This window comes from Oculina patagonica, chromosome 14 (assembly GCF_052425735.1).
Source record: "Oculina patagonica isolate OP01 chromosome 14, crgOcupat, whole genome shotgun sequence".
In the NCBI taxonomy this organism is placed as follows: Eukaryota; Metazoa; Cnidaria; class Anthozoa; order Scleractinia; family Oculinidae; genus Oculina; species Oculina patagonica.
The window spans coordinates 11,038,181-11,049,930 of record NC_135771.1 but is presented as its reverse complement, the minus strand read 5'-3'; the positions used below and the strand labels follow the sequence as shown (position 1 = coordinate 11,049,930).

The 11,750-nt window shown below is 38.3% G+C and overlaps 1 protein-coding gene across 1 annotated transcript; it reads right to left on the bottom strand.

Annotated features, from left to right (window-relative positions):
* Nucleotides 1–6,139: 6,139 nt before the first annotated feature.
* LOC144637647 (E3 ubiquitin-protein ligase TRIM45-like) lies at nt 6,140–8,501 on the bottom strand. The gene has a single exon (XM_078496707.1). It carries the CDS (start codon nt 8,435–8,437, stop codon nt 6,185–6,187), a length of 2,253 nt encoding a protein of 750 aa, XP_078352833.1. The 5' UTR covers nt 8,438–8,501; the 3' UTR covers nt 6,140–6,184.
* Nucleotides 8,502–11,750: the final 3,249 nt, after the last annotated feature.

Here is an 11,750-nt window from a genome sequence, read left to right as displayed (position 1 = left end):
AAGCCGAAGCTTATCGGCTTCTGCTAGAAGTTTATGTCATTTTTTTTCATGAAACTCCTTTAAGGCCTGATATGTGATAATAACAACCTACGCCACCGTAAGTAATAGAAATAAATACAAATATTCTGGGTACCCGGGGGTAAAAAAGACATAGGTCCTTGGAGTCCAAGACAGAAAAACATGTAGCTTCATGGCTCAATAGCGTTACTTCAAGGCGCAAAAATAACTAAAATCGTACTTTTGCCGCGGCTCAAATGAGAGAAAAGCATATATTACACGCCGGTTTCCGAAGAAAAATACTTATTGTTTCAGGGTCTAGGCCTCCACCCATATACCCTCTTCTCCTTGTGAAATTGAGAAAACAAAAAATCCCTCTCAACTTTGGTCAGCAGATTTCGGTTAAGGTAAAATAAATTAAAAGGAATAGCCATTTATCTCCCAATAACATCCGCATTGTACCAAAATTAGTCGAGCCGGATCCACTTCGAAAAAGACATAATACTAAACAAAAATGCCGACGCATTACTTCTGAATAGGCTTCTTTCGAAATATTAAATTCAGCTTGGTAGCGAGGCTTAGAGGTCATAAACAAAAGAAATTTTACAGGCATGTTTATTCATTTCTTTTGTTTATGTCCTCTAGGCGTCGCTACCAAGCTGAATTTAATATATCGAAAGAAGCCTATGCTCGAAGTCTGATTACGCGTTATTATACATTTTTTATTTTAAGTTTCATTTTAAAACCAGCGTCCTCCACTTTCTTGACATCCTCATCGGACAGTTTTAAGGTCCATGGTAACGTCAGTTCATCTCCATTCCATGGCGTGAGTTTTTTTAATTTATTTGGCAGCTCGCAGTCTTCAGCTCGCAGCTCGCAGCTCACCGATTTTAGCTCGCAAAACCCCCGGGCCGCTTTTGATTATTATGGACTGCAGAATTAACTGTCTCGTTTGTAACAAGCTGTTTCTTCTCTTCGCGGGTCTTTTCTGCGAGCTTTTGTCGGTATGTGTAGAAGCAGCTGGTGAGCATAGCCAGATTAAGCCAAATATTTATTGCTTTCAGGCGATTTCAATACAGGCGCGGGAACACTTCAGCTGTTTCTTGTCTTCGCGGTACAGTTCTGTAAGCTTATGACAACAAATGAAATGTTTTTAATCCTCGTTAAGTAGCTTGATAGGAGACTGTTTTTCTTTAGTATCAAGATGAGTTAATCTGTATTTGAGCGGTTCTTGTATTTAAACGCAAATTAAAACGCTCATTTAAACGCAAAAATGGCATTAAAATAGCTTCTGACCAGCGCTAAAAATATATTTACTCCCAAGAATATAAACACTGTTACTATTATTTATAAATTCAGAGAGAATTTAGAAAAGGAATCAAAGTAGGTAAGCGATATTTTGGACACTACAGCCAGCAAGCAATAAAAAGACGCGAAAAGCGATCAGTTACGATATGCTACACGCTTTAGCTTCCCGAAAGTAGCAAGTGATAGGAAAAGGCTGCTACATCCAAAAGGAACCAGGGTCATTTTTCTCCAAATTTTTAAGGTAATTCAGGGCGCGACAAAAGTGCTGTCCGATAGCCCGGGGCTAGTGGAATTATCCGTCGGGCTAGCGTATTCTGATCACCGGTTGCCCGACGGGTAAGCAACACACGGGCAAGAAACGTTTTTTTTTTTGACAACCTTCAGAAATAAATGTGCATCAGACAAATTAGACAAGAGGGAAAAATTTGGGGCTCAAAAATGTGACTCACTGCATCCTTGGAGACAAAAACTCCTGGTTTTATAGTCGCCAACTTGAACGTGGCGACTATATTTCTCTCGCTCATTTTCTGAGGAATTGTGTCTTTTCAGAAAATTATATTGGAAGATATTTGCTTCTAAAGCATTCACAATAAGAAAAGAAGTCATTGTTCTCCAATCCATGGTATTGCTTTGCCATAAAGTACTCTATCACTTCGGAAAACTTGCAAATGGCTGACCGTTTTTGAAAACGCCCCAAAATGCATTGCAGGCATTGGGTACGTCATGTATTTATATGAATTATGTCTCTTGAAATGTGTCCTTCAGGATCCTTCATATTTCCAATCCTCTACATTAAGCTACAAAGTTAGTTGCCACAAAATTGCTATGTGTTTGTTTTAATTCTTGTGGTAAGATTATTTTCTTTTTCTTTTTGAATATTTATGTATTTAATGTCTCCAAAGGAAAAACAATTTTAAATTTGCATATAATTAATTATGCAAATTACCTTCGGGCTAGCTCCTCAGAGCTTTGGGCTAGTAAGATAAAATAGCAGCTTGCCCTTAGGGCAAGCTGCCTTTTTTATTTTTGTCTCACCCTGACGGTATATAAATATTCATGACTAAAGACGAAAAACGAAGAGTGGGACTGAAAAGGCCTCAAGCAGTCTGAGGGACGAGGCGTTATAAGTCAGTTCTGACCTGCAAAATATCGCAGAAACAAGAGCAAATACAACTTGACCTACAAATTTTATGAAGTTATCAGATAACTTATCCGTCCGCAGATTGTTTTTGTAAATTAATTGAAAGGTTGATACAAGATCAAGACAGTTGATAGCTTTTGTGGAATTAACCAATCACGGAGTTTTTAATATTAGAGATGTTTTGTGATCATGAGAGGTTATCATTTCTAGGAATTATTCCACGATTTCTTAGAATTGTGACCAGTATAGCTGCAGATATTTCGACCAAAGGAATTTTAGATCAAATTCCATGGAAAATATTTGAAAGGTTGTAACACTGTGATTGGTTATTTTTGTACTGATATTTGTTTTACTAGCACTTTACTGACTCGTGGAGTGTTATCATCCAGGAGTTTATAAAATTTCTGAGAGATTTTGCTTGTCGAAGCCAAGGAAGTATTACTAAACATCATCTTGATTTGGAAAAATCTAATTTACATTTACTTTCTACACACTAATTTACATATGCGATTTCTAAAACCGGACCTCGTCAGTTGTTCGCCATACAAAATTTGAATATAAACATACGTCATGTAGCAAAACACGAAAAGTAACTACTCGACACCAGGTCCTTATAATTTGTTACAAAGACTCGGAAACAAGAGTTTTTCAGTTCGCTACAGCGTGATAACAGTTCTTGGGAGACGCAAGAATGTGCGAACTGAAAAAAGTCTTGTCACGCACAATACTAAAATACTGCCGTATAAGAAATGATGGTGCTATAAACATAACATGAGTAACGTGACATATAAAGTGTATTGCAAGAACGTCGCACAAGTGTTGTATAAACAACAGGCGAACGTACCTATGCCAGCTATGCGGACGGCTTTGTCAGACTACAAATATATGTAAGTAGAGAAAAATTCCCAAACAAATCACAAGCAGTCTTTGACACTTATAAGGGGCAAAACATAGACAGTATGAAATGTGTCGAGTAATTATGACATTTGATAACAATAAACAAATGATGAGTTCGGAGAAAATTATATAAGGATAAGTAATTCCAGCTATCTTAACAGCACTTTTGATTTCACGTCTTTTTGTTTTTGCCCCCGCAGGGTTTTGGCCCAGAGGCCAAAACCCAAAACCCGAGGAGGCATCATTGTAATCCGCGCGAATATAGAGTATATATATATATATATAGTATATACCAGGAAAAATCTCGATTTGATCAATTTTTGCCCGCAAATAGTCTCGGGAGTTGTAAAATGCCGACAAGCTGAAAGCCCGAAAGTAGGTATCGGGAGTTGTAAAATGCCGACATACGGTGATTGGTCAATGATGACGCAAGTAAACGATGATTGGGTAATGATGACAGCCCAAGCATGAGCACGTGCACGGATGACAACAAGCAAACAAACGACGCTTGTAAAGGTTGATTAGTTGGGCAGAATTATGAAAAAGATAATTTGAGGTTTTATTCGAGGCCTATTCATTTCACAATGTCTAAAAGCCGAAAGCAATGCAATTGTTGAAAAGACTTCGCGATAATTAACTAAGTTTTAAATATATTTAATAGTTTTTAATATATTTTAATGTAAATAGCTTTTAATATTTTTTAAATCTTGTAATATATATAGTTTTTATTCATTTACACGTAATTCAGTCTAAGGACTGCCAAGTGTAAAAGTTTTTTAATAATAAACGATATTTCTTCTTCAAGTACAGTAACTCGCAGAGAAGTAAGAAAATCCACATTTTTTACATCTGAGTGGCCGAAGAAGAAATATGTCTAGGAACACGTACGAACATATCAACCATATCTTCAAATTTGTCTGCGATTTACGATAAGCAAACCTTAGTCCAAAACCGCGATTTACCAGGCGCAAACTACTTGAACGGAGAAAAGCCTTGATCAGTCTATCTCCGGACGAGATTTACAAGAAATTTAAAAAAAGATCTCGAGATAATTGTTTAAGACTCGCGGCAGGCGAAACCGGAAACCAGAAGCGAGCGACTTTTACAAAGTCAAGCGTTTTCATTGTCAAAGGTGAGAAATTCTTTCGTTATCCTTTCCTTTTAAAAGTTGATCGTTGTCATGAAGCGTGATTTACGATAAGAAAGCCTTTGTCCAACTGACCGTGATTTACCAGGCACAAACTACTTGAATGGAGAAAACTTCAAAAGTCTTCATCGGTCCACTTCCGGACGAAATTTTAATTTTACAAGATGATATGCGGCAACAAGAAGAGAAATTCAAAAGAGATCTCGAGATGCATTGTGATTATTTAAAACTCGCGGCAGGCGTTTGCTTTGACAGAGGTAAGAAATTCTTTCGACATCCTTTTCTTTCTAAAGATTGATCATTCTCTTGTCATTCTTCATGCTCGGGCTCTCAGCCCATATATTTATAAAACAATTGGGCCGGCTCAAATGGTAATTTTAAAACGTTTTGCTGTTTCTAAAGTTTATCCTCGCTGAGATCAAGACTTAACCACAGTGAAGTGAGTTCGATTCGAGCCCGCAAAGCGGCCCATTCAAAGCGACGAAGTCGCGAAAACGTGCCACGCAAGTCGCGATAGGTCGACCGTCCCGGCGTGTTAAATTAATAAAGACGGCGGACTTTTTCTAAAGTCTAGCTTGAGTCTAGCTGAGATCCCCCACCACACCAAAACATGACAAAATGATGTCAAGATGCTGTTGCGTTCTTGTAATTAAATGATTTACCGTATCATAATTTATAATTATCCAAAATAGAAAATTAATTTCCAATCAAATGTCTGAATTGTAGAAAAGGATGAACAGCAAAGAAAAACCGATAAACATCGTCGAAACTTCGGGGGCAACCTAGTGTCAGCTATTTCTAGTGTTATGGGAAATGTCCTACTTGAGGAAGCAACGTAAAAATTAATGATGAGAAGAATAATGCAGCACTGACCTCGATTACATTAGGAAAACTGAAAGTTCACCAAGCAATAAATACAATCGAGTTGTACATCCCTGCCGTTTAAGTAATTGTCATCAAGCATTCACATATCAAGCAAGGTTTAAGAAAAATTAATAAAATTTATTCACACTCCAGTCTGCATTTTCTTTTCATTCATTACAAAGTTGTATGTTATTGGTAACTAAATAACCCAAAATTTACTTACATCACAAAACTAAATATAAACTTAACTTTTACTTACAGCCAATTTGACAGTAAATTGTCTGCTTCGTTAAACTCAATGTGGAGACTATTGAAAATTATTTAAAGTAATTTTGTTACAGATATCATTCAATCAGTTCAGTGCAAGTTTCTCAGTTGACATATTTTAGTGACATGCAACTTAAATTACTATTAAGAAAAAGTGGCTAACTGATATCTATCGCACTAAATTCAAGACCAAAATGCTCTTCAGTACGTGTAAGAAAATTTAAACTATAGAACAAAAAACACGGAACGAAAATTAATCAAATGTAATATTTGTATAGCCTCAGGCTATACAAATGCATATGTAACAAATGGTTAGCTGACAAATTTTCGAAAGGTTTTTACTGCTAATAACGCCCACTGCAACCTTCAAGCTGAAAACTAACAAACAGGTTAAATTTCAACTGTCAGTTGTTATTTTACCTTCATATAAACTTTCTTAACATTATGCATTACCTTAAAAAAGACGGCAAATATTCAGTACTGGTAATGTTTTTCTAGCCTCTTCCTTAAAGGCTTTAAGGAACTTTAAAATTTATATTATGTACAGAATGTGGATGTCATATCTACTCAAAAATTTGGATGCGATGGTTATAGAGATCACTTACAACTATCCTACCATCACTAAGAACTGCTGTAGAGATTGGGTTTCTAAACTCTCCTATCCCGCTCCCTTTTGTTCCAAACTTTGTTATAAACTTTCCACTCAGTTCGAACACCTGAACCCTGTGATTCTCTGAATCACAGACCATCAGGTGTCCTGCCTTGTTAACTGACAAGCAACAAGGGTCATTGAATTCTCCGTCACCCTCCCCCTCCTTTCCAAATTTGTACAGAAAATTGCCATCCCTATCGTAAACCTTTATACAATGATCACCACAGTCTGACACAAAAAGATATTTGTCATATTGGATACAGTGATAGGGAAGGGTGAAAGAACCCTCTACGCCAATTTTACGTAAAACTTGACCATTAGGGTGAAATATCTTTACTAGTTTATTGCCTTTGTCAGCGACAATAACATTCCCGTAACTGTCTAAGGATAAACCGAAAGGCTCATTCAGCTGGTGATCAAGACTTCCCTTGCTACTAAATGTGCTTAGGTGCTCACCCTGCTCGCTAAAGCATTGAACACGGCTGTTTTTACTGTCAGCCACTACAATATTGACACTCTTATGAAAGGCTATCCCGCAAGGAGAGGTAAATTCCCCCTGTTTATTACCCTTTGTACCAAACGATCTTAAAAACGTTCCATCACTACTGAATACCTGAATCGTTTCGTTATAACTAACGGTCACTGCAATTTCATCACGTTCATTCACTGCCACTCCCATAGGCCCGTAAAACATTCCAGCAGCTGAACCTTCTTCTCCAAACGAGAACACGGGTCTGAACTGTCTGGGTTTGACTTCAACAGTAAATGGACTGCCATACACATGTTCATCATTTACCTTCACTGATGCGTGGCATTTTCCAGTTTCTTTTGCAAAATAGCTGATCTTGTAAGTGCCATCTTTGTTATCTTGGACTCGCGCTTTCGTGGCACAGTCATGGCCTTGACGATTGCTGATCTGCATTGAGACACAATCACGCTCTTGGTAATGTTGTTCTCCCTCGACATTTCTTGTTGTTAAGGTAACTTGTGATTCAATGCCAACCACTGCTTCACGGATTCCTTTTCCTTCGGCCCTTGATTGATGCGCACTTGTCTTGCTGAGGAATGTTGTAAATGTTCCGATTCCTTCAATGTTTGCTTTGTCCATTAATGTTTCATTTTCTTTGAAAATGAATCGACGAAAAACTTCAAGGTCACACTGTACCTGCTCTCTTTCATTGCTGACTCCTTCCGGAAAGATCGAGTTTAACGAACGATCTAATTGAACAATCTCGGCGCTTGTGCTTCGTTCTACAAGTGATTCAGTTTGATCAATTACTGTTTCGGTCATGTTCACTTGCTGTTCAATGTCGCTTTTTTGCATCACAAGACGCTCCATTGTCTCTGCTGCCTGCCGTTCTGCTTCATTAAATATTTCCTGTTTCTTCGCTTCGATGGCACCGATCATCTTCTCAGCAAACTTCTGCGCGTCTCGTTTCACGGTAGCGACTCGTTCTTGAATCTGAGTACAGGTTTCATCAAGTTTGGTGATTTTGTTTCTCTTCTGTAGCACGTTTTGCTTTTGCGATGTAATGACAGACTTTACTTGTATCTTGCGTTCATTTGCAGCGTCTTCCAGAATTATCTTGGCGTGACCTTCGTGGTGCGTTACAACACAAGTGTTGCAAATGGCAACTTCACAGTTCTTGCAAAAGAACTTAAGCTCTTCTTTTTCGTGGTGCTTCTTTTGGCAAAATGCGGGTCGCTTTAAAACATTTTCAAAATCTTGATCTTGAAAGTCTTTAAGCGCCAAGACGTTGTGTTCCTTATGTTCCCGGATCATGTTGTGGGCCGTGACACATTGACCACACCAGAAAGAACTGCACTGGAAACAGTAGAAACTCTCTACACTTCTTTTGTCGCAGTTCCTGCATATGACGCCCGTGGTATTACACTTCTTGATTGCTAGGACATCTAGCAAACTGTTGATGCGAAAGTTGGTCGGCAGGTCGGCAAGATTTCCACTTGTGGGGACTTTGGTCTCTCTTCGGCATTCTGGGCAGGCTATCGCATCACGGCGGCCACTCGTTCGTAATATGCCGTTTAGGCAGTGCAGACAAAAACTGTGTAAACATGGCAGTGTTTTTGGATCAGTGAATGTCTCCATGCACACCGAACAGGATACTTCTTCGTGAAGATTGTTTAGCAGGGTTTGTATATCCATGTTTCAAGGCGGAAGACGACGAAGCAGAAGGTATTGGAGTTGTGAACGCCCACAACAATGTTAAACTGATCAAGCACTGTAACTTTTTCCCTAATGATATCGACCAATCACTGAGAGGTATTAGACATGTTCTGACATATCCTAATAATATCGACCAACAAAAAAGTGGTGTTAGAGATGTTTTGTCATATTATATGCTTCTCAGAATACCTTCATAAAGTGCCAAGGATTATAAGAACTGTGATATGATATGGCCTGACCTACAATCAAAGCTTTGAGCCAACTTTTCAATCAGATTTCTGAGCAAAAATGCTTGAAATGTTGTTATGGCGTAGCGGTGCGCTCTTTAACTATATCAAGGTATATTACTCGTGTCTTATTGGAAATTCACGAATCTGTTTTCCACTGTTTTCTATTCGCAGAGAGTTATAAAATGAAATGAACCAAAATAAAATAAACCATAACATCTGATGCGCATTTTCCGAGAATAGAGGCGCGAGCACAGACAGGACTTCGACCCTGCTAAATGCCCCCTTTGTGTGAACAGCACGTTATTGTTCTCCTGCTACGTTCGCTGCGTCATGTCCCACTTTAAGGCAACACGTAAATATCGCAAAAATAAATTACTAATGTTATGATCACTGTGTATCTACACGGTTCTGATCGGACCATTTGCAGATAGAATTGCAATCCTAGAATACTGAAAATACGCTTGTGTTTACTTGCGCAATACTGTGACACGAGACGACCTTAAAGGCTTTTTGATTATCATGGGCTGCAGAGTCACCTGTCTCGTTTGTAACAAGCTGTTTCTCCTCTTCGCGGGTCTATTTTGCGAGCTTTTCCCGGAATGTCTAGAAGCAGTTCGAAAGGTGCGCATGGCCAGATTAAGCCACATATTTATGTCATTTATTGCCGTTCAGGCCATTTAAATAGAGGCGCAAAAACTTAAGCTGCTTGTTGCCTTCGCTTTACAGTTCTGTAAGCATATGTCAACAGTGAGACGTTTTAATCGTTGTTATTAGCTAATTTACATCTTCTTGCAAACTTCTGTGTTTCTGTTTCAAATATCTTATCAAAAGAAATCATTTCTAACAAAGGGTTTGGAGTTGCAAACGCCCCCAACAAAAAAAGCAATGTTGAACTGTTCGGGCACTGTAACTTTCACCCTAACAATATCGACCAATCACAGAGAGGTATTAGAAATGTTATGTCATGTTATATACTTTTCAGAATATCTTGATAAAGTGCCAAGCATTCTAAGAAGTGTGATATGATATAGCCTGACCTAGAAATCAAAGCTTTGAGCTAACTTTTCAATCAGATTAGTGAGCAAAAATGCTTGAAATGTCCGTTTAGATGACCATTAATTCTATTAATTCTTGATGTCTGTTATTCAAGTGTAATTGGAAATTCGCGAATCTGATTTGCTTTCCCGCTGTTTTTCTATTTGCTGATAGTTATAAAATAAAATGAAATAACCATAACATCTTTATAAAATGAAATGAACGAAAATAAAATAAACCATAACATCTGATGCGCATTTTCCGAGAATAATAGAGGTGCGTGCAGTGAGAGGACTTCGACCCAGCTAAATGCCCCCTTTGTGTGAACAACACATGATTGTTCTCCTGCTACGTTCGCTGCGTCATATTAAAGCGGGCCGGCTTAAAAATCCCAAAACTAAATTGGTAATGTTATGCTGGTTATGCAATCACTGTGTATCTACACGGTTCTGTTCGGGCCATTTGTAGATAGAACTGCAATCCTAGAATACTGAAAATATTCTGTTTACTTGCGCAATACTGTGACACGAGGCGACCTAAGAGACTTTTTGATTATCATAGACTGCGTAATTAACTGTCTCGTCTTGTTTGCTGTTTCTCCTCATCGCGGGTCTGTTCTGTGAGCTTTTGTCGGTATGTGTAGAAGCAGCTTGGTGAGCATAGCCAGATTAAGCCAAAAAAAGAAATGTCGTCCGGGCGATTTAAATACAGGTGCGTGTCAAGTTTAGCTGTAGTTTCGCGGAAAAGTTCTTCAGGCTTATGTCAACAATGAGATGTTTTTATCCTTCTTGAGATGAGATGTTTTCAATGAGATGTTTTTATCCCGTTCTTCTTTAGTATAGTATGGGTCGCACTTAGGAAAAGATATCAACTTTACCGGCTAAAAGACCGCAAAAATTCTAAACCACGACCGGAAAGCTTTTTGAGACTTCTCAGCGGTTCTTGTATTTAGCACTTTTGATTTTCCGCAGGTCATTTTTCCTTTTTTTACTCGAGTTGATTGATAGCTAGCTTTGTTGCCTTTGTTCTAATGACGAACTTGAGCAATAGAGTTGATAATCGCGGGTGAAAGTAATTATTTGGCCATACAAAGGCTCGTTTAAACCCGTGTCGCAAAAATGGTATAGCACCAGATCAGTGCTTAAATACATTTATTCCCTAGAATATAAACACTCTAACTATGAGTAATAATTTCAGCTGAGAGAATTTATAAAAGGAATCAAATAAAGAAAGTGATATTTCAGGCGCTACAGCCAGCAAGCAATAAAAAGACGCGAAAAGCGATCAGTTACGATATGCTACACGCTGTAGCTTCCCGAAAGTGGCAAGCGATAGGAAAAGCTACTAGATCCGAAACTGAACCATGGTCATTTATGGTGTGTATATCCATGAATTAAGGCGAAAAACGAAGAGTGGGGCTGAAAAGGCCTCAAGGAGTTTGGGGGACATTACAACTTCACAGCGCTTTGAATGTGTACCTCAAATTTTGAGGTTATTAAGCATTCATATATTCAAGCTATTGTTTAAACTCATTGCCTATTCATTCCGATGTATTTGCCGACAAGCCGGCAAGCTTCCGAAGATCGTGAAAAGCGCAACATCTTTGATGTAGGTGAGAAGCATTTCTTTTGTTAACAGATTGAAAAATATCTCCTGGGAATCTGCTTGACTGGCTTTATTTTCTATCACTATTCACTTTCAATGCGTGGAAATGTAATTCATTTACTTAAAAACTGCAAAAGTTTTAGAGCGAATGGACGCGCGCAAAGATAAACAAAGCAAGCTCTCTTTTTCTCTTTACCGAATGAAAATATTTTCGATGCAAACAAAGCAAGGAATTGTGTAAAAAGGAATACCACATACAAATAAAACAGGACCCTTAAATCACTGTACACTTGCCTTTGTTGTTCGGGATATTTTATTCGATCGGCCGTGGTTTTTGCGTGACTATAGTGACATTTAGACGAGTGACATTATGCAAGACAGCACGTTTATTTAAGCGACTCAGTCGAATCGAAACTAAACAA

What these genes read in the sequence shown, in the direction of transcription:
- LOC144637647 (XM_078496707.1), bottom strand. Translation starts at nt 8,437, where the DNA reads ATGGATATACAAACCCTGCTAAACAATCTTCACGAAGAAGTATCCTGT.